The sequence below is a fragment of the Ovis canadensis genome, chromosome X, assembly GCF_042477335.2.
Source record: "Ovis canadensis isolate MfBH-ARS-UI-01 breed Bighorn chromosome X, ARS-UI_OviCan_v2, whole genome shotgun sequence".
Lineage (NCBI taxonomy): Eukaryota > Metazoa > Chordata > Mammalia > Artiodactyla > Bovidae > Ovis > Ovis canadensis.
Genome location: NC_091727.1, coordinates 1,786,571 through 1,812,527, shown reverse-complemented (window position 1 = coordinate 1,812,527; position 25,957 = coordinate 1,786,571). Strand labels below are relative to the sequence as shown.

Sequence of the window (25,957 nt, the reverse complement as noted above, 5' to 3'; positions counted from 1 at the left end):
CATTCTTGCTTTCTGAGGACATGTAGAATCAGTCCTGATTATTCATTGGAAGGGCTGATTCTGAAGCTGAAGCTCCAATCCTTTGGCCACCTGATGAGACGAGCTGACTCATTGGAAAAGATGCTGATGCTGGGAAAGATCGGGGGCAGGAGGAGAAGGGGATGACAGAGGAGGAGATGGTTGGATGGCATCACCGACTCAGCGGACATGAGCTGGATCAAGCTCCAGGAGTTGGTGATGGACAGGGAAGCCTGGCGTGCTGCAGTCCATGGGGTCACAAAGAGTCAGACATGACTGAGTGGCTGAACTGACCTGATCTAAGATTCGCTCTGTTCCTCCACATTATGGGATATGATGTCTGAATGTTTCTTTTGGAGTACATTACCTGTTTTATTCAGGCCTATGCACATTTTCTGGGCTTCCCTGGTGGCTCAGATGGTAAAGAATGCACGTGCAATGAGGCAGACATCAGTTCGATCCCTGAGTCAGGAAGATGCCCAGGAGGAGGGCACGGCAACCCACTCCGTTGCGAGAGAACAGAGAACCCCATGGATAGAGGAGCCTGGCGGGCTACAGTCCATGGGGTTGCAAACGGTCAGACGTGACTTAGTGACTTAGCATTGCAATGCAGAGTACATGGGTTCAGTCCCTGGTCTGAGAACTAAGATCCCACATGCTTTATCTGCAGTGCGGTCAAAACACACAAAAAAACAACCAGAAACAAAAGCCAAGACTTCTCCTTTCACAGAGAGTCCCAGAATCCCATTCCTACCTCTGATCTGGCTTCCCTGGTGGCTCAGATGGGAAAGAATCTGTCTACAATGCAGGAGACCCACGTTTGATCCCTGGGTAGGGAAGATGCCTTGGAGAAGGAAATGGCAACCCACTCTAGTATTGTTGCCTGGAGAATCCCATGGACAGAGGCGCCTGGGGGGCTACAGTTCAGGGGGTCGCAAAGAGTTGGATACGATCGAGCGACTAACACACACATCTCTTATCTGGCAGTTTCCAGCAAAGCCCTGTTCTAATTGAACAAACACTGGGTGCCTTCAAAAGTTTCCCAAGGTCTTCTCAGCGCAGTTCCAAATCCCAGAGATGACGCAAAGGGTTCAATTCTTGACTCTCTTTCCCAAGTGCAGAGTTGGGTATTACCTTAAATACCAGCCACATATATTCCTTAGAAAGACGTTAAGAGCCCAGTTTATTTATTTCTCTGTGAGTGTTTTCTCTCCCATCCTCCCTCTCAAGGCATCTTATGTGCTGTGCTTATGAATTAAAAAAATAAATAAATAGCAATTAGCGGCATGATTTCTCATACCCCATCATTTTGGGTGTCAAGTGGGTCGGCCTAATTATACAGGAGAAATCATAAAAAATAAAAAAAATAGAGCCACAAGATCATTCAACGCATCCAGTATGGACTAGATGGTTTTATACCCTGTCTTTATTTTAGGTGTTTTTGGGTTTTGCCTCCATTTACTTCATAAATACAGACCAAATCGTAGGAACACCACAAATTGTCCTAATTTTGGGTCTAGATGTAATTTTCCTGCTGCTGTTCAGTTGCTAAGTCCCGTCCAGCTCTTTGCGACCCCATGGACGGCAGCACGCCAGGCTTCCCCGTCCTTCACCATCTCCCGGAGCTTACTCAAACTCATGCCCATCGAGCTGGTGATGCCATCCAACCATCTCATCCTCTGCTGTCCCCTTCTCCTCCTGCCTTCAATCTTCCCCAGCATCTGGGTCTTTTCCAATGAGTCAGTTCTTCCCATCAGGTGGCCAAAGGATTGGAGCTTCAGCTTCAGCATCAATCCTTCCAATGAACATTCAGGAGTGATTTCCATTAGGATGGACTGGATTTATCTCCGTGCAGTCAGTCCAAGGGAGTCACAGAAGTCTTCTCCAGCACCACAATTTGAACATGCTGCTGCTGAGTCGCATCAGTCTTGTCTGACTGTTCGACCCCATAGACAGCAGCCCACCCAGGCTCCCCCGTCCTTGGGATTCTCCAGGCAAGAGTACTGGAGTGGGTTGCCATTGCCTTCTCCACAATTTGAACATATTATATTTCAAATATGAAATATGAAAACTTTCTTCTTATTTTATTTTTAAATTGAAGTATAGAACTCCAGCACTCTTGCCTGGAAAATTCCATGGACGGAGGAGCCTGGTGGGCTGCAGTCCATGGGGTCACTGACGGTCGGACACGACTGAGCGACTTCCCTTTCACTTTTCACTTTCATGCATCGGAGAAGGAAATGGCAACCCACTCCAGTGTTCTTGCCTGGAGAATCCCAAGGACGGGGGAGCCTGATGGGCTGCCGTCTATGGGGTCGCACAGAGTCGGACACGACTGAAGCGACTTAGCAGCAGCAGCAGCAGGAGAAGAGCAATGAGAATTCCCTGTGCTATTCGGTAGATTGTCAAATTATCTATTTCATACATAGCACTGGAGTGGTTGCCATTGCCTTCTCCGCAATTTGAACATATTATATTTCAAATATGAAATATGAAAACTTTCTTCCTATTTTATTTTTAAAATGGAATATATTGCTTTAGAATGTGGTATTTCTGCTGTACGTCTGTGACTGAGTTCTCATATGCAATGTATGTATAACATATAATATTTACAGGCATAAGTTGTTTATTTTATGTATGCTATGCGGGTTCAGTCACTTCAGTCATGTCTGAGTTTTTGTGACCCCCATGGACTGCAGCCTGCGAGGCTCCTCTTTCCATGGGGTTTCCCAGGCAAGAATACTGGAGTGGGTTGCCATTCCCTTCTCCTGGGGATCTTCCCCACCCAGGGATCAAACCCGACTCTCCCACATTGCAGGCAGAGTCTTCCCTATCTGAACCACCAGAAAAACCCCATAGCTTCCCCATACATGTGTAAATATATGACACTTCTGAGTAATATTTCCTGGGGGATCTCCGTTCTCTGCCGCATGGAAATGGTATGTGCGTTCTGGCATCTTGTGAACTCCAGTTCAAAAGTTTCTTTCCTCTCCAATCCCAAACCGGTTTTCAAAATCGTGGCTCTATCATGAGCAAAGCTAGTTGCCACCTCACCATCAAACTTAATTTTCAGGATTTTAGGGCGTCATCTCTCATATGTCTCCACGATAAAGGTAACTTCACTCTCTCTGGTTCAAACTGTTGACTAAAAGTTAGTCACAACCTGAAGTAAAGAGTGATTTTATTTGGTCGGCATGATGAGGACTCGGAGCCCAGGAAACAGCATCTCAGTAGCTCTGAGAAAACTGCTCCAAGGAGGCAGGAAGGGAAAGTAGTAGTCACTCAGTCATATCTGACTCTGTGGGACCCCAAGAACTGTAGCCCCCCAGGTTCCTCTGTCCGTGGGATTCTTCAGGCCAGAATACTGGAGCGGGTTGCCATGCCCTTCTCCAGGGGACCTTCCTAACCCAGGACTGAACCCGGGTCTCCCGCCTTGCAGGCAGATGCTGTACCCTATGAGCCCCCAGGGAAGCCTAAGAATACTGGGGTGGATTGCCATTGCCTTCTCCCTGGATTGTGGCCCACCAGGCTCCTCTGTGCATGGGATTCTCCAGGCAAGAATACTGGGGATTCTTCTCCAGGGGATCTTCCAGAACCAGGGATTGAATCCAGGTCTCCTGCATCTCAGGTAGACTTTTCACCGGCTTAGCCACCAGACAGGACCTGCGGGAAGGGACGTCAGGCTATATACAAGTGTGTTACAAAGGGAGCAGGCAGTCCAAACATCAAAGATCAGGTATCAGGTTAAGGAACTGAGCATTCTATGAATGGGATGGGGCAAGCCTCTGCGCTACTGCGTTCATATGCACCTCAGTTCAGTTCAGTCGTTCAGTCGTGTCCGACTCTTTGTGACCCCATGGACTGCAGCACGCCAGGCCTCCGTGTCCATCACCAACTCCCAGAGTTTACTCAAACTCATCTCCATGGAGTCTGTGACGCCATCCAATCATCTCATCCTCTGTCGTCCCCTTCTCCTCCTGCCCTCAATCTTTCCCAGCATCAGGGTCTTTTCCAGTGAGTCAGTTTTTCACATCAGGTGGCCAAAGGATTGGAGTTTCAGCCTCAGCATCAGTCTTTCCATTTCAGGACTGATCTCCTTTAGGATGGACTGGTTGGGTCTCCTTGCAGTCCAAGAGACTCTCAAGGGTCTCCTCCAACACCACAGTTCAAAAGCACCTTGGTTATCTGGGGCCAAATCCCGCTCCTTGTTCCCCTTGCTAAGTCACTCTTGAACCTCCCTGCCGCCTCCCATCCGGTCAGACCCCTCTAGGTTGTCACAGAGCACCAGGCTGAAGTCCCTGTGTTACACAGCAAATTCCCACTGAAAGTTTAAGTCGCTCAGTCGTGTCTGACTCCTTGTGACCCCATGGACTGTAGCCCGCCAGGCTCCTCTGCCCATGGGGTTCTCCAGGCACGGATACTGGAGTGGGTTGCCATTTCCTGCTCCAGGGGATCTTCCCGACCCGGGGATGGAACCAGAGTCTCCTATGTCTCCTGCGTTGGCAGGCAGGGTCTTTAGCACCAGCGCCACGTAGGAAGCCGCTAGTTCTCCTGAGGGCGTGGCAGGGATGGCAGACGACTGCTTCTTCCATCTCACGCTCCCCCACCTCATCAGCAATCACCTTGGGGAGGGCGGGGTTGGGGGACAGCATTCGTTTGGCAGAAGGCACTGTGTGCCATTTTCGGAGCCCTCATTCACGTTTGGAGGCCAGGAATCGCTTATGGCTGTGACACTTCTTGCTCACCGATACAGCAGGAAATAGTTCATTTCATGGACTTCCTTGATGACTCAGCTGGTGAAGAGTCTGCCTGCAATGCGGGAGATCCGGGTTTGATCCCTGGGTCAGGAAGATCCCCTGGAGAAGAGAGAATGGAAACCCACTCCAGCCTTCTTGCCGGGAGAATCCCATGGACAGAGGAGCCTGGCGGGCTATATAGTCCATGGGGTCTGCAAGAGTTGGACACGAATGAGCAACTGACTCTTCATTCTCATTTAACCACCAAACCTCCGAGGGAATGTTACTGCGATGGTCTGTGGCGTTGGCCTGAATCACGCATGAAGGGAGAATTCTAGCCACAGACGCCTTCCTCCAAGGTCTGGGGACTGTTTCTACTTAGTCACATCTCCCTCACGTCCTTCAGGAGTTTGCAAGTTTCCTCTTTGTACCCATTAAGTACTGATGACCGGTGACAACAATCTTTCTCAGATAAGGATTAGTAAATGTTCTTGACGTCCTGCCTGGAAGTGAAGATAAACTACGGAAACACAGCTTCTGAGCAAGACCTGAAGATACTGCTGCTAAGTCACTTCAGTCGTGTCCGACTCTGTGCAACCCCATAGACGGCAGCCCACTAGGCTCCCCCGTCCCTGGGATTCTCCAGGCAAGAACACTGGAGTGGGTTGCCATCTCCTTCTCCAATGCATCAAAGTGAAAATGAAAAGTGAAAGTGAAGTCGCTCAGTTGTGTCCAACCCTCAGCGACCCCATGGACTGCAGCCCACCAGGCTCCTCCATCCATGGGATTTTCCAGGCAAGAGTACTGGAGTGGGGTGCCATTGTCTTCTCTAATCCATCACTATTTAAAAATATAAAAAAAGCAGGTTTCCAAGCCTTTCCATCTGTATCTCCTGTGAAATTTTGTGTCCTCAGAATCAGATAATCTGCACAATAGAAAATTTACTGTAAAGCCTTTTCTAATCCAGATAAAACTTTTTGGATATTTTCCTACTTTTTGGGTGGGAGAGTCATCTTGTTATATAATGAAGATCAGGGTCTGTTACAGAATGTGGATGACTTCATGGGCTTCCCTGGTGCCTCAGACAGTAAAGAACCTGCCTGCAATGTGGGAGACCTGGGTTCAGTCCCTGGCTTGGTAAAATCTCCTGGAGAAGGCAGTGGGAACTCACGCCAGTATTCTTGCCTGGAGAATCCCATGGACGGAGGAGCCAGGTGGGCTGCAGTCCTTGCCAAGTTGATTCAATTGTATCCGACTCTTTGCGACCCCATGGACTGTAGCCCCCCGCCAGGCTCCTCTGTCCATGGGATTCTCCAGGCAAGAATACTGGCGTGGGTTGCCATTGCCTCCTCTAGGGGATCTTTTCAAGGCAGGGATCGAACCCAGGTCACTGCAGGCAGATTCTTTACCATTTGAGCCATCAGGGAAGCTCACTCAGTCTCAGGGCTGCAGTTCATGGGGCTGCCACGTGTATTCGGACAGGACTGAGCAACTTGGCATGCAGGCAGTCCTAAAAGAAGTGTCCAGCTGCACGCCCAGACCACCCTTGGTCTTTCTCCTCTCTTCAATACTGCCTTCACCTGTCATCCTTGGTAGAGGTGGCTGTAATGCCTTCTTGATTACAAAGCTCAGTAATTCCCTGTCCCCCATCACAACCTCACGCTCATCACAAAGGTGGTTATGACTGTATAATGCCTTGCTTAAAAGGCTCCCCCCCCCTCTCCTTTTGCCTTTCAAGAAATATGCTGTGGTTGCTGAACAATTTTTATGAACCTTGCAGATGAAATCTGCTTTGTTTCCAAGGTGTGATGAGACCTGCCCAGGATATTTATAGCAGCAGGTAGGTACGTGATCACTCCCCTGAACCAGAAAGCAAGGGTCAGATCCACCCCGCAACCCAGACTTTAATTCTCAAAGTGTCTCTGTTAACAGTTTTCCTCCTGGGATATCATTGTTGCAGGGAGAAAGCCAACTCTGACTCCATGTTGGAAACTTGTTTGTCTGACTTGCTTTAATTATTATAATCATACTCAGTAGCTTGCCTGGAGGACCCTGCCCCTCTGCTGGACTGAAAACCAAAGCGTCTTTGTTCAGCTCAGGGAGACATGGTTTGTCTCTGCCCACCTGTGACTAGATGAGATTCAGTTCAGTTCAGTTCAGTCACTCAGTCGTGTCTGACTCTTTGCGACCCCATGAACTGCAGCACGCCAAGGCCTCCCTGTCCATCACCAACTCTCGGAGTATACTCAAACTCATGTCGATTGAGTCAGTGATGCCATCCAACCATCTCATCCTCTGTCGTCCCCTTCTCCTCCTGCCTTCAGTCTTTCCCAACAACATCAGGGTCTTTTCCATTGAGTCAGTTGTTCGCATCGGGTGGACAAAGTATTGGCATTTCAGCTTCAGCATCAGTCCTTCCAGTGAATATTCAGGACTGATTTCCTTTAGGATGGACAGGTTGGATCTCCTCACAGCCCAGGGGACTCTCAATAGATGAGATTAACACACCCCTCCCTTGGAGATGTTTTTGCGAGACTGAAGACCCTTTCACTCGACAGTGCCTCTCTGCCTTCTGACTTTAGTTCCTGATTACCCTTCTCTCGGATCTATAAAAGAACCTGGCATCCAGCCCCCAATAAGATGCTTATTTGGAGGCGCCAGCCTGCCTTCCTCTCGATCTCCCGGCTCCCAGATTGAAAGTCACTTCTTGCCTCAACACCTCCTTGCTCTGATTCACTGGCCTGTCCTGCCGTTGAGCTGGAGATGGGAATGGCAACCCACTCCAGTATTCTTGCCTGGAGAATCCCAGGGACAGAGGAACCTGGCGGGCTGCCGTCTATGGGGTCGCACAGAGTCCGACACGACTGAAGCGACTTGGCAGCGGCGGCAGCAGCAGCAGCCGTTAAGCAGAGAGAGCTTGGACTCAGAAGGGGAAGGCGTGCCTTTCCCTGGGTGTAAAACCCCCAGCCTTGACCACCGACCTTCATCAGCCAGTCAGACCCCCCAGGCGACCCCTCTGCGGGACAGAACCTGGCGGGTGGTCTGAGCTCAGGGGCACCGGCCTTTGTCTAAACCAGCCGCGGGGGCGAGCAGCCCTTCCCCTCGCCCCGCCCGCTCCCGGAGCGCATTCTTCGCATTCCAGCCCAAGGACTGGCAACCTGACCGGAGCAGGCGTCACGCCCGGGGGTAAAAGCCACCCACAGTGGGAAGAACAGGGCTGGCGAGAGGCTGGCAGAAGAGCCACACCCAGAGTTGGTTCTATATCCTGCCACCCGCTCCCAGCGGGCCCACGCCTTCTTTCTGAAGTTTTTGCCGCTGCGATAGGCGGTCCCCACCCGGACCCCCAGGACGCAGGGGCCGGACACTCCCTTCCAAGCGCGGAAGGGCTGGAATTGCTTCAAACTATACGCCGGCACCGTGCTCAGATTGTGGGCCGCGGATTTGCGGCCCCGTCAGCCGGGTTGGGGGAGGCCTGGGGGTGGGGGTGGGGCGGGGACGGCTCAGAAAGGTTCATTCGAGGCGTTTCTAGTTGGGCCAGCCGAGCTGCAGCTGGAGAAGACTCCTGAGAGTCCCTTGGACTGCAAGGAGATCCAACCAGTCCACCCTAAAGGATATCAGTCCTGAATGTTCATTGGAAGGACTGATGCTGAAGCTGAAACTCCAATCCTTTGGCGACCTGACGCGAAGAGCTGACTCATCGGAAAAGACCCTGATGCTGGGAGAGACTGCAGGCGGGAGGAGAAGGGGACGACAGAGGGTGAAGTGAGGTGGTTAGATGGTATCACTGACTCAATGGACTTGAGTTTGAGTAAACTCCGGGAGTTGGTGGTGGACGGGGAGGCCTGGAGTGCTGCAGTCCATGGGATCGCAAAGAGTCGGACAGGACTGAGCGACTGAATAACCAGAGAAACAGTGGCTGGCTGCTATAATCACAGATGGCCTGAGACAGACTCCCACTATGGAAAAAGAAAACAGAACAAAACCTATCGTTGTGTGTCTGAAATTTTAATGTATCTGATCATCTTGGATTTCTTTCCCCAAACCATCTCAGGTGTGTTTAAACCAGGGGCCCATCAGCTTTTGCCTGTTCTATTATCTGCCTCTTAGTATTTTAGAAAACAGTTCTTTTGAAATAATTAAAGATTTATCAGGGATTTCCCTGGTGGTCCAGTGGTCAAGACTCTGTGCTCTCAATGCAGGAGACCAGGGTTCAATCCCTGGTCTGGAAACTAGATCCCACATGCTGCAGCTAGAACCTGGAGGAGCCTAATAAATTAAGAAGGAAAAAAAAAATAGACTTATCTGAAGCTGCCAAGAAACCCTCAAGGGAGGTCCCTGTGCAGCTGCCTGCTTCTCCCGCTGTGTACATCTTTATAACATCACTTTTGTCCAGCAAGGCTGGGCTGGAAGTCACCCTGGTCCCGCTGATTACTCTCCAGATCTGTCTACTGCCTGCTGCGGACTAATGGGCATGGCGTGGTCAGCTGAGCTCCCGGTCAACTCCAGTTTTATTTTTTAGTGTAAAGTGATAGTCGCTCAGTCATGTCCAGCTCTTTGCGAACCCATGGACTGTAGCCCACTAGGCTTCTGTGTCCATGGAGTTCTCCAGGCAAGAATACTGGAGTGGGTTGACATTCCCTTTTCCAGGGGATCTTTTCCGTGCAGGAATCAAATCCAATGTCTCCTCCCTTGCAGGCAGATTCTTTACCAACTGAGCTATAAGGGAATGCCAAGGGAGCCAGCAGGGAAGCTCTTTTAAAAAGTTATTTTTTAAAAACTTTGAACCACACCTTCAAGTTCCTGGGCCGGTGACACCTCTCACGCCCACGAGTTTTCCAGAGGAGCTTGGCAGGGACTCCACCCTTGGGGTCCCCCAGGATGTGGACGCCAAGTGCACACGTCTCCCTATGAGCACCTGCTCTCCCTTGCTCCTTGGAAAACAAGCAATGACAAAACCTAGACATGTAGCCAAAAGCAGAGACGTTACTTTGTCTGGAAAGGTCTGTACAGTCAAAGCTATGGTGTTTCCAGTAGTCATGTACAGATGTGAGAGCTGGACGATAAAAAAGGGCTGAGCACCAAATCACTGAAGCTTCGGAGCTGCGGTGCTGGAGAAGACTCCTGAGAGTCCCTTGGACTGCAAGGAGATCCAACCAGTCCATCCTAAAGGAAATCAGTCCTGAATATTCATTGGAAGGACTGATGCTGAAGCTGAAACTCCAGTGCTTTGGCCACCTGATGTGAAGAACTGACTCACTGGAGAAGACCCTGATGCTCGGAAAGACTGAAGGCAGGAGAAGGGGATGGCCGAGGATGAGATGGGTGGATGGCGTCACCGACTCGATGGCCATGAGTTTGAGCAAACTGCAGGAGTTAGTGATGGACAGGGAGGCCTGGCGTGCTGCAGTCTATGGGGTCGCACAGAGTCGGACACGACTGAGAGACTTTCTACTGCTGTGGGGGTCGCGTAGTCAGTGGGGGAGGGAGTGGTACCCAGCGTGTGGGCGGGGCGGAGGCGGGGTGTAGAGGAGGCGGGCTTAGCGGAGGCGCGCAGCGGCGGAGGCGGGGCTTAGCGGAGGCGCGTAGGACCGGGCGTGGAGGAAGACGGGAGAGGCGGAGGCGGGGTTTAGCGGAGACTTGCAGGTGGCGGGGGAGAAGAGGAGGCGCAGAGGAGGCGGGGCTTAACGGAGGCGGGGCCTGGCGGGGGCGTGGCGTGGCGGAGGCGGAGCATAGCAGAGCGCAGAGGGGGACAGAGCGAGGCAGAGGCGTGGCTTAGCGGAGGCGATGCTTAGCGGAGGCGTGGCGGAGACGGGGGACAGGGGCTGGCGAAGGCGGAGCTAGCCGAGGTGGGGCGGGGCGGAGGCGGGCTACAGACGAACATAGAATAAGAAGGGGCGAGGCTAGCGGAGGTGTGGCTAGCAGAGACGGGCCGTGACCGAGCGCAGAGCGGGAGGCTCTTGGAGGGCGTGGCTAGCAGAAGCTTGGCCAGCGGAGGTGGGGCGGGGCGGAGGCGAGCCACAGCCGAACGTCGAGCAGGAAGGGGCGTGGCTAGCGGAGGCGGGGCCACGCCCGAGCCGCGCGCCCAGGATCCGGGCGGAGTGGAGGGGGGCGGTGACGGGGCGTAGCCGTACGCAGAGGAGTCGTAGTTTAGCAGAGGCGTGGCTTAGCGGAGGTGTGGCCAGTGGAGTCGGTACTAGAGGAGGCGGGCCATAGCCGAGCGTACTGTGATGGACGGCTTAGAGGAGGCGTGGCCAAACGGAGGCGTGGCCGACGGAGACGGGCCGAAACCGAGAGCAGAGGGGGCGGGGCTTAGCAGGGCGTTGCCAGGGGAGGTGCGACCAGCTTAGGCGGGGCGTAGCCGAACGTAGAGTAGGAAGGGGCGTGGCTAGCGGAGGCGCGGCCAACGGGGGCGGGTCATAGGCGAATATATAGTAAGAAGGGGGTGTGGCTTAGCGGAGGAGGGGGCGGGGCTGAGGCGGGCCATAGGCCAACTCAAGTAGGAAGGGGCGTGGCTAGCGGAGGCGCGGCCAGCCGAGGCGGGTCCACGCCCTAGCCGCGCGCGCAGGGTCGGGGCCGGCGCCCAGGGCGGGCGCAGGGAGCGCGCTCGCGGCCCCGCCCAGCCCGCTTCCGCTGGCTCTTCCCTCCCTCGGAGCAGCGCGCTCGCAGCGGCCGGCGTTAGGGGCGGCGCTCGCGTGCCCCGAGGAATGCACGCGCAGCCCGGCGCCCGCGGCCTCCGGGACCCCGCCTCGCTGCCGCCGCCGCCGCCGCCGCCGCCGCCGCCGCCGCGCGCCCGGGCCGCGCCCCCGCCGCCCCTGAAGGTCGGGGGCTGCTCCCTCCAGCCGCCCCTGCACTGAGCGCCGAGCCGCGCCTTTGTCTCCGGCGTGCTCGGCCACCTCCCGGGACGCTCATGGCGGGGCCCGGCTGATGCCGCCGCCTCCGCGCCGCCCTCCGAGGCTGCGTCCGCAGGAGCCCGGCCCCGCGCGGACCCCTCCCCGCGCCCCGCGCTCCCCGGGACCTCTGCGCGCTCCACATGGAGGCGCGCGCCCTGGCCGAGGCGGACGCCGCCGGCCCCCAAGAAGGACCCGCGGAGCCCACCGCGGGCGCGCCCGAGCCTGAGCCTCTCGCCTACCGGCCGGACGACTTCCACATGCGGGCCACCGTGGGTGAGTTCTCTGCGCCGCTGCTGCCCCCGGGGGGGAACTCGGGCCCGCACACAAAAGGGTCGCGTGCGCTCGCCCCTCCAGCACCGGCTCCCGGGGCGCGCCCTGCTGGCGCGGTCTCTCCCCGCCTGCCTACGCGGGGGTCCCCGAGCGCCCCTACACTTGGAGGGCTTCTCCCCCGCGACGCCCCTGGTCTTGCAGAGCCTTCCCTCTCTCCCGATCGTCCAAACTCTCTTTATTTACATCTCTCCCCACCTCCCAGTCCCCCAGAGGCCCCCCTCCCCAGCAGCCTTCCCCTTGTCTGGACTGCCCCCCACGTCCCGAGCGGTCCTCGATTTAGAGGACCTCTCCTGCTTGGTCCTTAAGAGCCACCCCAGCTGCGGGCACTCTCTCAGGATCTTTCAAAGTATCTTTATTGGGATTTCCCGCCCGGTTCCCCCCCCCCCCCCCGCCCCCAGCAACCATCCCCTTCTCTGGACTGTCTTCCCCCACCCCTCCCCAGCGCTCCTCGGTTTAGAAGGTCACCCACCCCGCCCCTTGAGATCTCGTCTCCCCACCTGCGGGCGCACTCTCTAGATCTTTCAAAGTCTCTTTATTGAGATCCCCCCCACACACATACACACCGCGCGGTGCCCCCCAGCAACCATCTCCTTGTCTGAACGCCCTCACCACCGCCCCCCGCCCCCCAACCCCGACGTCACAAAGCCTGCCGGGGATTAATTCACACTGGTGGTCTCGCGCGGACCCTCCGCACCCCGCCCCCCACCGGGGCCGGGACTCTTGGGCACACAGGCAGCGTCCGTAGAGACACCTGCCGATTCCACCTTGGTCAGGGTCCCCTGCCCCTGTCCCGCGTCAGGATGCTCCCGCTTGGACTTTAGAATTCTGGGGTGCCCCCGTGGCGTTCTGGGGGGAGGTTCCTTACATCGCAGTTCTTTTCCTGTGTGCATCCAACCATCTGTGGTGGCCCATGGAGTTTTGGGGGGCAGTGGACGGCATTGGAGGTACACAACAGCAGACTACACGTTTCGTTACATCGTGGTACTTTTCCTGTGTACCTTTGAAACTTGCGTTTCTTTTTTTTTTTTTTAATGCAACACTAACTTTCCACCTCCACCTTTGTACTTGACCACTCCTACGCAACTGAATAGGTAAAGTGTCCCGGTCCCTGGGCACCTCGGTCCCCAGACATGTTGGTTTCTGGAGTCCACCCTCGAGTGCTTAGAACGTCCCAACCCCACAAGGCCGCTTCATTCAGCCCCGGGGGCTCAAGTCAGCCTGTGACTTCTTGACAACTCTTTGTGGCTAAGGGCCTTGTGCCAATCTGTCCCTCTTTCGCCTTTTTCATGTTGTTGTGGCCTTGTGGAGAGACGAGAATACTGGACAGTGCAGGACAGGGGGGCCTGGTGTGCTGCAGTCCATGGGGTCACCCCCAAAGAGTCAGACGTGGCTTAGCAACTCGACACCTACCACCATCACCACCCTCTTTTTCAAGGGAGGAAGCACTGAGTTCAGGGTCATGCTTGAGGCTTCATAAGACCAAAGGGCACAGCCAGGGTGGCCTTGAAACTTCCCCTTTTTTCTGTAACCTCTTGGCCATGTGAGGTCAGCAGTGAGGAAGGGGTCCTCGGGAAGCCTGGTTTGGGATAGAGTGAATGAATGGCACCCTCCGTCTGTCCTGCTGTTCACCTCCTCTCCCTGTCTGCCCGGTTCTGCTCTTGCTCCTTCCATCTTCTCTGTCTCCGTCTGTCTCTTGCCTTTCCTGTCTCTGTCTGTCCCTCCCTCTCAATTTCATCTCTGTCCTGTTTTCACTCTCTCTGTGTCTATCACCTTGTCTGTCTTCTCTCTCTCTCTCTCTGTCTCTCTCATCCTCCCTCTGGGGCACTCCGCTGGGCTGATTTAAGAAGCTGCCCGTGTTTGTGTTTTTTTTTGCAGGGCAGCAGAGGAGGTGAGAAACCCCAGATGGTGGGCGGGGGCAGCCACCACCACCACCCCCTCCCCTGCTCCGCTAGCTGTAAAACATACATCAACAATGGAAAGTTGATGGAGGCCCTGCCATCCCCTTGGCACACAGCTCTGGCAGTTGGATCTGTATGGGGCACTGAAGCCAGTCTCTCCTGAAAGATGCCAGGGCGTCTGGCGGGGCCCCCCGGGGGCAGGTGGGTGGACTGCAGGCCCGGGACGTAGCCTGGTGTCTGCAGCCCCCTGGGGATACTGTGGGCGCTTGCCTGGTGGGCCTGGGGAGCCCCAATGAGTCATCTGGTCCTTAAAAATAGAGCGTCACTGCTTCTGGGGATGGAGCGCGGCCAGGTAGGGTAAGACACGCTCTCTTTGCCTCTCTTAATGAAGAAGATGCTTGCGTTCAAGGATAACTTCCTGTGGGTTCCAAGGGTATGAAGGGAGAGCCAGGTCATCCATATTCAGGATGTTGGACTAGCTCAGGTGTGGGACCAAGGGGTGTGTGTGTGTCACTTCGGAGCTTTGCTGACTTTTTAAAGTTTTTTTTTTTTTTTTTTTAATGAAGGATAATTGCTTGACAACATTTTGTTGTTTTCCGTCAAACCTCAACATGAATCAGCCATTGGTATACTGCTGACTTTTTGTTTTGAAGTCACCTTTTGACAATACCTTTTTCTTTAATGTTAGAAGATTTGTGTGAGAGAATCTTTTAACGTTAAAGGCACGGCCTGAGATGCTAAGAAACTCAGAATAAGCTTGAAAAAGTCCTAACCCCTCCGGAGGTGTCACAGTTTCCAGTAACTTGATATCATAAGGTGTCCCGGACAAAAGTGAGAGGCTGCCTGCTGTTAGAATGCAGTCCAGACTAGCCTTAGGAAACTTCATCCTAAGTTTCCACTCGGGGAAACTGCAGTTTCCCTTTGCACTGCTCACGGACCCATGCCTCACCAGCCCCCATCACAGACAGGCTCCCCTGGTGTCTATGAACTGTCTGTGCGCACTCTTCCAGCTGAGGAAGGCCTTTCTGCAGGACATGAAAGGAACCCACAGGCAAGACACAAAGTAACCGCTCCCACAAGCCTCTCAGCCATGATCACAGGCCCCACCCCCTCGGAAACTTCCAGAATGAGTCAGCATGACCGGACCTGTTCCCCAGCCTGACTGTGTCACTCCCTCTGTTGTGTCCGACTCTCTGCAGCCTCACGGACTGCAGCCCGCCAGGCTCCTCTGTCCATGGGGATCCTCCAGGCAGGAATACTGCAGTGAGTTGCCACTCCCTTCTCCAAGGGGATCTTCCCGACCCAGGGGTTGAACCCGGGTCTCCTGCATTGGCAGGCAGAATCGTTACCAACTGAGCCACCACCCTGAAGGGTGTGTTAGAGCCCTGGCCTCACACAGTGAGGCATTTTCAACCGGCCGCATGGCCACTCCCGAGGGTCAGCTTTTCTATTTTCTTAAAGTGCACATTTTTTTTTTCCATCTTTTCCTTTTGCCTGTGAGCTGAGCCCTGGGGGAGTGACCTGTGGGACTGAATTTCTGACTCACCATCCCCCAGGGATGGTTGTGGTGACGTCTGATCTCTCAGTGCAGGTGGAACTTTGCAGGTGGGCACAGGTGTGCTTATGCCAGATTTAGCAAGAAAAAAGGGGCCAGGGCTTCTCAGACGGTGGGACATCCCTCTCCACTCCCCTGCCTCCCCGCTGCTGGACGGAGGGACTGTGACCTCAGAAGCCAGCTGGCAGCAGACGGCCCAGTTCATGGGGAGGCCACAACATCTTGGAGAGCTTGACTAAGGAGGACAGTCAGTGAGCAGTCAGTGATCAGATGCTCTTGTTCTGTGCTCCGGGATAAACCCTCTCTGGGAAACTCCAGAATTGTTGACTAGTTCTCCACGAATTCAAAGAGCTTGGAAGAAAGCTCAGCTTGTATTGGTGAAAAATCTCACCAAGGGCATTTTTCTTTATTTATTTTAAAAATGTTTATTTATTTGGCGGTGCCAGGTCTTAGCTGTGGCTCGTGGGATCTAGTCCCCCAACCAGGGAGTGAACCTGGGCCCCCTGCATTGGGAGTGTGGCGTCTCATCCACTGGACTACCACGGAAGTCCATGAAGGGCATTTTTTAAAGGGCTTGGAGCGTCGGGGGTGGGGTGGGGTACCATCTTGGCTAAACCGATTTCCTGGATTGGGAAACTCAGGCTCAGTTACAGCAGGAATGGTTTGCAGCCACGCTTGATTTCTTGCCGTGAGCAAGAAATGTTTTGGAATAATCGTAGGTGCGCAGGGGATTCCCAAAACCCACACCTAGACTCGTGTATCAATCACAAAGCTTTCCCTCCTGTGACATCTTCTTTAGCTATCATACGATATCAAAACGAGGATGTTGGCTGTACATACGGCTATATTTAAAGTAGATTAGCAACAAGGACCCCCTGGACAGCACAGGGAACTCTGCTCAATACTCTGTAATAACCTTATGGTTCCCAGGGGGAAAGATGGGGGAAGGGATAGTCAGGGAATTTGGGAAGGACATGGACACTCTGCTGTATTTAACATGGAGAACCAGCAAGGACCTGCTGGACAGCACAGGGAACTCTGTTAATGTCATGTGGCAGCCTGGATGGGAGGGGAGTTTGGGGGAGAATGGATCCACGTAGATGTACGGCTGAGTCCCTTTGCTGTCCACCTAAAACTGTCCCAACATTGTTGATCGGCTATATTCCAGTATAAAATACTAAGCTTTTTATCTTTTATTTTTTTAGAAAACGAACCAGGATGTTGGAATGGGTTCCATATCGTGTTGAGAGAGCATAGCCCTGATCAGTGTGCCCACTTTTCATGGAAGCTCTTCTGAGTGTGTGAGAAGGGGGTGTGTGTGTGTGTGTCTGTGTAGTCCTGTGCGTCTGTCTGGGCAGCGCCCACCCTCCCCCACCCCCTGCCGTGACTGAGATCAAGATCAAGGCACAAAACTCATTCCCTGATCACGGGAGTGTGCTCACATCTGACTTTTTGTTTGTTTGGTATAGCGTAGCGTCACACTGTCAGAAAGCCGTGTGTTCTTACGCTCTGGAAGTGCTTCCGTAGTGAATAATTAAACCCGTACTCTTCTCTCTTACGGTTGTTTTCCTCTCAGCTGCTGCGCCTCTTGGTTCCCCAGCATCGACCCTAATCTTTCTCTCCCTGCCACCTGGATGTTCCCTCCCACGTTCTGCTCCCAAACCACAACAGAAACATAACCTCCGTGGCCGGTGGAATCCCGACAGGCCAGATCTCCCGTGCTGGTGAAGCGACTCCTTGTCCGGGCGGTGTTGACAGGAGCTGCCGTTAGGAGGGAATGTGGTTTCTGGTGCCACGATACTGTCTTTTAATTTTAACTCACCTTGCGTGGGTGCGGAGGATACTTTCATCCTGGGAGCATCATGGCAACCTCGCAAGTTAGGTAAAGGACCAGAAAAGAATATTGCTTCTTACAGAAGTCCTGTAGGCTCTTTGTCCTCATTAAGAAGAAAAAAAAAAAAGTTTATTTATTTACTTTTTTACTCTTTGGGCATGCTGTGTGGCTTCTGGGAACTTAGTTCCCTGACCAGGGATCGAACCTGTACCCCACCGTGTTGGAAGCATGACGTCTTGACCCCTAGACCACCAGGGAAGGCTCTGTTTTCTTTTTTAAAGACTGCAGTGACATTGATGTAACATGAAAGGAACTGTTTTCAAGGGAACCATCCACTGGCCTTTTGCATATTCACAGTTGCGTGGCCCTCGCCTCTGTGAGGTTGCACCATTTTTGTCCCCCGCAAAGGGGACTCTCTCACAGTCATCCCCACCCCCCACCGCAGCCATCTCTCGCTCTTCCGGCCGCTGAGAACCCCGTCTGCTGTCTGTCTCCACGGTTTTGCCTGTTCCGTGTTCTCATCCTCGCATAGACTCTGCTTTCTCGGCTTCCATCTCCGCGGGGCGGGGCCTTTGTAAACTTTTCATCTCCAAGGGTTGTAGCTCAGCGCATGAAGAAGCTACCTGCCAATGCAGGAGACCCGGGTTCGATCCCTGAGTCGGGAAGATTCCCCTGGAGAAGGAAATGGCAACCCACTCCAGTATTCCTGTCTGGAGCATCCCATGGATGGAGGAGCCCGGTGGGCTACAGTCCGTGGGGTTGCCAAGAGTCAGACATGCCTGAGCGACTGACACCTTGCCTCAAGAGAAGCCTGGTAGGTGCAGAGGCGATGGTTCCCTGCTCGGGAGAAAGAAAAGGAAAACTCGCCTGAGGAGAGAAAAGTACGGGAGGGGAGGACCATCCAGGAGTAGCAATGTGCAAGGAAAAGCAATTGCACTCTCATTCTCTCTCGCGGAAGGAGGGAGGCAGGGATGCGTTAACAACCCACAGGTACGGCCACACAAAACCTGTGGTCCTGGGTAGGCTAGACCCTCGGCCACGGACGCACACGAAAATTACGTCCCCTCACAGTGGGACCTTACCTTGAAACAGGGTCTCTGCAGACGTGATGAACTGGAGGGTCTGAGATGAGGTTCCTCCTGGATGGGGGTGGCCCTAAACCCCAGTGACGGGGTCCTTATAAGACACACAGAGGAGAGACACGGACATAGAGGGGAAGCCACGTGGAGACGGAGGCAGAGACGGGAGGGAGGCGGCCACCAGCCCAGGGACGGACGCCTGGAGCCCCCGGAGGCTGGAAGAGGCGGGGAGGACCCTCCCCTGGAGCCTCTGCAGGGAGCCCAGCCCTGGGACCCTTGACCTCAGACATCTAGTCTCCAGGGCTCGGGGAAGGTGGATTGTGTGGTTGTTAAGCCCCCACATTGTAGGCGCCCCTGGAAGCTCATACAACTCCCAGAGAGGACTGCGGAGTTGCTTTCTTCGTGACTTTGGAGCTTGGTCTGTGAATAATGGGTTGGCCTAAAATCCTTGGAGGTCGAGGACCCCCGGTTCCACGTCAGACGCGTGTTTTCCAAGGTTATTCTTATCCCACGCAGAAGGTGTCTGAAATCAGAAAGCCAGTCACTCAGTCGTGTCCAACTCTTTGTGACCCCGTGGACTGTTAGCCCGGCAGGCTACCTCTTTCCATGGCAAGAACGCTGGAGTGGGTTGCTGTTTCCTTCTCCAGGGGGATCTTCCCGACCCAGGGATTGAATCCGCGTCCCTGACGTCTCCTGCATGGGCAGCTGGATGCTTTAGCACTACGGCCACCTGGGGAAGCCCCTTCAGAAGATGAGGCGTCTCTCATTCACTGCCGGGCGGAGCTCCATGGGGCAGGGTCTCCACCAGCTTCCCATGTGGTCAGGCCAGCGGGTACCATCTTGAATCCATGCCGACCTTGGTGTCTTGGTGGGGCATGGGCCCACCAGGAACACTATCCATGGGGTATCTTATCAGCAACACAGGTCAGCTTCTCACGGTTCTGGAGGCTGGAAGTTCAAAGTCAGGGTGGTTGGATTTTGCTCAGAGCTGTCTCCTGGGTTGGCTTCTAGCGGCTGGACAGTAGGAAAGCTGTTCTAAGGATGGTAATCCCATCCTCGTGAATTATTCTCAGCTTCATCCCGTCCCAGAGAGCCACCTCAAGACACCATCACGTGTCCGTGTGGGTGGGTGTGTGTGTGGGTGGGTGGTGTTTGGACTTCTACCTGAGCAGTTTGAAGGGACGTGCACGTTTAGTCCGTAAGACTGGGGTTGACCTACCTTCCCTTGAGGTCAAAGGTTGACCTGCCTTTGGGGCTACAGGTGGCTGTCTCCAGTAACACCATCAAGTTGCCACGTCCTAGAATCCTCCCACGGAGAAGGCGACGGCACCCTACTCCAGTCCTCTTGCCTGGAAAATCCCATGGATGAGGGAGCCTGGAAAGCTGCAGTCCATGGGGTTGCTGAGGGTCGGACACGACTGAGCAACTTCACTTCCACTTTCATGCATTGGAGAAGGAAATGGCAACCCACTCCAGTGTTCTCGCCTGGAGAATCTCAGGGACGGGGGAGCCTGGTGGGCTGCCGTCTATGGGGTCGCACAGAGTCGGACATGACTGAAGCGACTTAGCAGCAGCAGCAGCCACAGAATCCTCCCGGGAGAACACCTGTCCCCCTGGGGCTGGGGACAAAGCCTCCTTGACCCCCTCCTGGGTCATCCATGTACATCAGGACATGGTGGGTGATGCTGATGTCAGCCTTGCTTCTCGGGTGGGGACCACCGAGGAGGTCAAGTCCGTCTCTAAGGAAAGGGCCAGAACAGTCTGTGACACAGGCGTGACCATCCCCTCCCTGGGTCACTTGACCCTTGTAACCATCTTGTCCTTCCTGTTGGGGAGAGAAGAGAAAAGGAAAAAAAGAAAAGCCACATTCGCGATTCTCAGGAAACCTTCCTCATTCGCTTTGGGCATCACGCTGTGGGGCTTTCCTGGTATTTTCCCCAAGTTTTTTTTTTTTAGACACCCACATGTCACTACCCTCAGACCATTCGAAAACGTTTCCCTTTGTCCTCTTTTCGTTGAAACTGTAAGTGCTTTTTCTTGCCGGGAAGAACCAGTCAATACTGGGAAAAAGCGAGGTTCACTTTTTTGGGAGCTCCGGTCTCAGGGAAGACCACAAGCATCTCCCTGGAGTTTTCACAGAGCTCTCTGGGAGGAAAGGGAGATGACCAGGGCGTTTTGGGGTGTCCTCCCCAGACGCTCAGGATGTGAGCTGATTGGGGTTTGCGGTGAGAGACAGAGAGAAGAAGGAAGTGTCATCTCTGGGGTCTCCTCTCCTGAGGACATGTAGACAGGCCCTCCTGAATTAGAGCTCCACTGTAAGGACATCCTTACTCCTTAGAGGTTTCATCTCCATTTACCGTCCCACCAGGATGGTGAGTCGTGTCCGACTCTTGTGTAAAAGTGAGAGTGTTCGTCGCTCAGTCGCAGGCGACTCTTTGCAACCCCCTGGACTGTAGCCCACCGGGCTCCTCTGCAGGATTCTCCAGGCAAGAATCCCAGAGTGGGTTGCCATGCCCTCCTCCAGGGGATCGTCCCAAGCCAGAAATTGAACCTGAGTCTCCCGATTCGCAGGCAGATTTTTCACCATCTGAGCCACTGGGGAAAGTCTTGGGACAATTTAAGACCCTTTGCAGCCAAATAAATAAATACTTAAAAAAAAAAAAAGAAAAGCTCTTCCGTACGTCGAATGGGAGAGACCAAAAGACAGGGCTGGAGGTGGGCACGTGTGCGCAGGGGGGAAGGTATTCATGACCATGTGAGGCTGTCAGGCTGTATCGGCGTGTCCACCACTAATTGCCACCTCCACCAGGCAGGCTGCTTGCTGGTGCTGGACAAGCAGAACCAGTTCTGAGTGTTACAGGAGGGCCCCAGCCCCAGGACTGCTCCTGGATAAGACGTAAAACCTTCCCTTCGAGGAGGAGCTTCTGGCTCCGGGATGCGCCTTTAGACACGCAGCTCTGAGCCACTGGTCTCGGAGCGGGGATGTCGGGCGGGCAGCCGCGTGGAATCCCGGAAACCGCGCTCGTATCCAGATCCACCTGGGCGGTGGAGACACGGGTGACGGAGGGGAGGCTTTTTCGCAAGGAGCCTTTAGAGTGTCGCTTGGTTGAACATCACGAGTCCATTTACTTCCCTTTTTTTGGGTAAGCTTTGTTCAGTCGGGAAGTCCTGTCTGACTCTTTGTTACCCCATGGACTGCAGCACACCAGGCTTCCCAGTCCTTCACTGTCTCCTCGAGTTTCCTAAACTCATGTCCATCGGCAGACTTGGTAGGCTGTTGTTGTTTTTCTGAGGTTACCCTTCAAAGAATAACAAAACCAACACTACAGATACTTGTGTATTTCTCTGTCAGTAGCTCAGTCGTGTCTCACTCTTTCCGACCTCATGGACTATGGCCCACCAGGCTCCTCTGTCCATGGGTTTCTCCAGGCATTTCCTTCTCCAGGGGATCTTCCCCACCTAGGGATCGAACCCCAGTCTCCTGCCTTTGCAGGTGGATCCTTTATGGTCTGAGTCACAAGGGAAATTAATGAATGCTTGTGAGCTACTCTGAATTGCAGAAATAGCCTCCCCCACATTTCAGGGCTGGGATCTCCGATGCTTTGGTGGATTGGGTCGACAGAATGCTGCATTTTTTTGCTAAATTCCTGAAGCTGAAGCTCCAATCCTTTGGCCACCTGATGCGGAGGGCTGACTCACTGGAAAAGACCCTGATGCTGGGAAAGATTGAAGGCAGGAGGAGAAGGGGACGACAGAGGATGAGATGGCTGGATGGCATCACCGACTCGATGGACATGAGTTTGTGATGGACAGGGAGCTGGTGATGGACAGGGAGGCCTGGCGTGCTGCAGTCCACGGGGTCGCAGAGTCGGACTGAGTGACTGAACTGAACTGAGGAGACATTTCTAAGTATGAGGTGAGGAATGATCAGCTTGACTTTATCTGATAATCTGTACACAGTACATTAACATAGCTGAGTCCACACACCCATTTTCTGAAGGAATACCCAAGAGAGATGTAGCAGTAAAGTCTACTGGCGAGTCAGCCATCAGATGAAATAATTCAATTCAAGCGTATCTCTTTCCAAGAGCCAGGGGACTGGGCAGGTGGTCGGGAAGAAAAAATGTGCTTTTTAACCTTGTATGAGAAGTGGGGTTCAGTTCCGTGTTGCTGAACGTAGTTGGGTTTCTGCTGGTCTCTGAGTTCTCTCCGGATGGTTCGAGTGGACACTTGCTTGATGAGGCAGCTCATCGCGGGGGAGGGGTTTGGAGGGAAGCCTCCCTGGGGTTCCTGTGAAAAGGCGGACGATGACTTGAACGGATGGCTTTACCCCGCTGGCTCCTTCTCTGGGGAGCCTCTCCTCCGAACAAAGGGGCCAGCACATCGGAGGCTGGGTGTGGCCGGCGGGACTCGGCTGCAGAGAAAGCTGGCCTTTGTAGTGGTGAGGGCGCCCGGAGTCTGAGTGAGGGACAGATGGAAACAGGGCTCTGCGGGGGTGTGTGTGTGTGTGTGTGTGTGTGTGTGCGTGTGCGTGTGCGTGTGCGCGCGCTTAGCCCTGGGCCCTGCAGGAAGCAGGGAAGAGGTGGATAGTGAACCAGCTTATGTTTGAGAGCAATTCCTTCCCCCTGCTCAAAAAAAAAAAAATTTAGTTCAGGTTGAAAACTTCTCACCAACATCAGTTCGGTTCAGTCGCTCAGTCGTGTCTGACTCTCTGCGACCCCGTGGACTGCAGCACGCCAGGCCTCCCTGTCCATCACCAACTCCCGGAGCTTGCTCAAACTCATGTCCATCGAGTCGGTGATGCCATCCAGCCATCTCATCCTCTGTCATCCTCTTCTCCTCCTGCCCTCAATCTTCCCCAGCATCAGGGTGTTTTCCAGTGAGTCAGCTCTTCACCTCAGGACCTGTTGTATAACACAGGGAACTCTGCTCCATACTCTCTAATAACCTTATGGTTTCCAGGGGGAAGGGATAGTCAGGGAGTTTGGGATGGACATGGACACACTGCTGTGTTTAACGTGGGAAACTACAGTTTCATTTTTTGGAAATTCTACTTGAGTGACAGTTTCCATTTATCCTTAACACATTCATAACAAAAAAAAATTAGCAAATTTACCCGTTATTAAAAAAAAAAAAAAACTCCACCAAGGAGTCAGAGGGTTATGTGGATGCTTGAATGAAAATAGTTACTGTTGGGATGTGATTTTACTCACAAAGATGTTCATTTACTTGATCCTCAAAAAGGTTACTTAGCTTTTTTTTTTTTTTTTTGATAACAGATTTCGGGGTATTGTGTTGACTCAGTTGTGGTATTCCTAGTTTTTTTTTTAAGGACTCTTCATATTGTTCTACCAGAAGCCTGTTTCTAAGAAGTGTCCATTTTGGGACAGTTGGCCTGGTTTCCTTTAAAAGCAAAAGTAAAAATGCCCGGGACGACTGCTTTTGACATCATCTTTAGGATCGCCGTCTAGCACCTGGGATGCTGTTCATGGTTGGGGTGCGGTTGGGTGGACTTGGCTCTCGACCTCCTGGGTAAGGTCTGCCTTTGTGCAGGAAGAAAGCGGTTGCTTTTAATTGTCCAGCGATTTCGTGGGTTTTTCTTTTTGCCCGCATGAGTTGGAGCACACACAGCCGTATACGTAGGAAGGTTTCTGGCCAAGGGCCGGGGAGGGGGGACCCTTCTGGCTGTTGAAAACACTCCGGTTCTTTGCATGTTGACAAATAACTGGATGAAACCTGAGGCCTGCTGCCTCTTAGGACAGGAAACCCATGCTCTGTTCTGGGACTCAGTGCCTGGCTTGACTGTTGAGTCAGCTCGGAGGTAGTTCCCAGGTGTGTGTGTGTGTGTGTGTGTGTGTGTGTGTGTGTGTGTGTGTGTGTGTGTGTGTGTGTGTGTGTGTGTGTGTGTGTGTGTGTGTGTGTGTGTGTGTGTGTGTGTGTGTGTGTGTGTGTGTGTGTGTGTGTGTGTGTGTGTGTGTGTGTGTGTGTGTGTGTGTGTGTGTGTGTGTGTGTGTGTGTGTGTAAGTCGCCCAGTCATGTCTGCCTCTTTGCAACCCCATGGACTGTACAGTCCATGGAATTCTCCAGGCCAGAATACTGGAGTGGGTAGCCTTTCCCTTCTCCAGGGGGATCTTTCCAACCCAGGGATGGAATCCCGGTCTCCCGCATTGCAGGCGCATTCTTTAGCAGCTGAGCCACTAGGGAAGTTCGCGGGTAGACAGTCTCAAACCTGCCTCGGAAGGTGGTTTGTATTTGTCCGTTTAGAACGTCTCAGGTCGGAAGCAGTGTGACCTCTCAGGGTCGGGATTCCAGGCTGCTGCGTTTGCAGCCCAGAAAAGACACCAATGAACGATGGCAGCCCAGTGCAGGAACCACCCAGCCACACTGAGAGCAGGTGGACTCTTGAAGGAAGGCAGATTGACAGGCGGGCTGTGGAGACGGAGTGACCAGCTTTTATTAGGACTCTTGAGGAATGGCTGGGGTGGTCCTAGGGGTAACATATCCCCCTGCCACGCAGGAGACCTGGGCTCAATCCCTGGGTGGGGAAGATCCCCTGGAGAAGGGCCTGGCAGCCCACTCCAGGATTCTTGCTTGGAGAATCCCATGGACAGAGGAGCCTGGTGGGGCTACAGTCTGCAGGGTCGCAAAGAGTCCGACACGACTGAGCGAGCAGCACATACTTTCGGTAAACTTGAGGAGCGGAGATGTCATCTTTCAGTGGCTTTTTATTTGTTGCCGGCGTTGAACTTGACTTTCCCAGGTGGCTTGGCATGGCGTCGCCCTTTGAAAATGGATCTCTGGCGTGTCCAGACTCCGCACCGACCCGCCGTGCCTGGGCTTGCAGAACAGTGTGTGTGTCCTGGGTGATGACTGCGCTCTCCGGCTCCAGCCGGGCCAGCCTCGGGCCGGGGGCGTTTGGAGACACACCACTGTTTGTTTTTCCTCACAGATGCATGGATCCCGTGGGCTTGCTCAGAACACGGTTTGTGTGCATTGGGCAAAAAGGAAGGCTGGGTGCTTACCCTAGTCTGGGGTCATGGGGGACTTTATTGTTTAATGTGCTTCAGCATCTTTTAAAAAAAAATTCCTCATTGATGTATTTATCTGACTGCAGCAGGTCTTAGTTCTGGCATGCGAGCTCCTAGTCACGTGGCATCTGGTTCCCTGCGGTTGTTGTTTAGTTGTTAACGAGGGTCTGACACTCTGCGACCCCAAGGGCTGCAGCACTCCAGGCCTCCCTGTCCATCACCATCTCCCGGAGCTTGCTCTATCGAGTTGGTGATGCCACCCAACCATCTCATCCTCTGTTGTCCCCTTCTCCTGCCCTCAATCTTTCAGCACCAGGGTCTTTTCAAATGAGTTAGTTCTTTGCATCAAGTGGCCAAAGTGTTGGAGTTTCAGCTTCAGCATCAGTCCTTCTAATGAATATTCAGGACTGATCTCCTTTAGGATGGACTGGTTGGATCTCCTTGCAGTCCAAGGGACTCTCAAAAGTCTTCTCCAACACCACAGTTCAAAGGTATCAATTCTTCTGCGCTCGGCTTTCTTTATAGTCCAACTCTCACATCCATACATGACCTCTGGAAAACCACAGCTCTGACTAGACAGATCTTTGTT

General features: G+C 53.6%; 1 protein-coding gene across 2 annotated transcripts in view; it reads left to right on the top strand.

Annotated features, from left to right (window-relative positions):
• Positions 1-11,313: 11,313 nt before the first annotated feature.
• The window catches only part of LOC138929702 (cAMP-dependent protein kinase catalytic subunit PRKX-like), a 61,592-nt gene continuing 46,948 nt past the window's right edge, over positions 11,314-25,957 (top strand). Inside the window, exon 1 of one of the 2 annotated variants that reach the window (XM_070291334.1) lies at positions 11,314-11,917. In XM_070291334.1, the coding sequence (XP_070147435.1) occupies positions 11,785-11,917 (133 nt within the window). In that variant the 5' untranslated portion in view covers positions 11,314-11,784. The remainder of the gene's footprint in view (positions 11,918-25,957) is intronic. The other variant, XM_069573492.1, reaches the window with a different exon arrangement.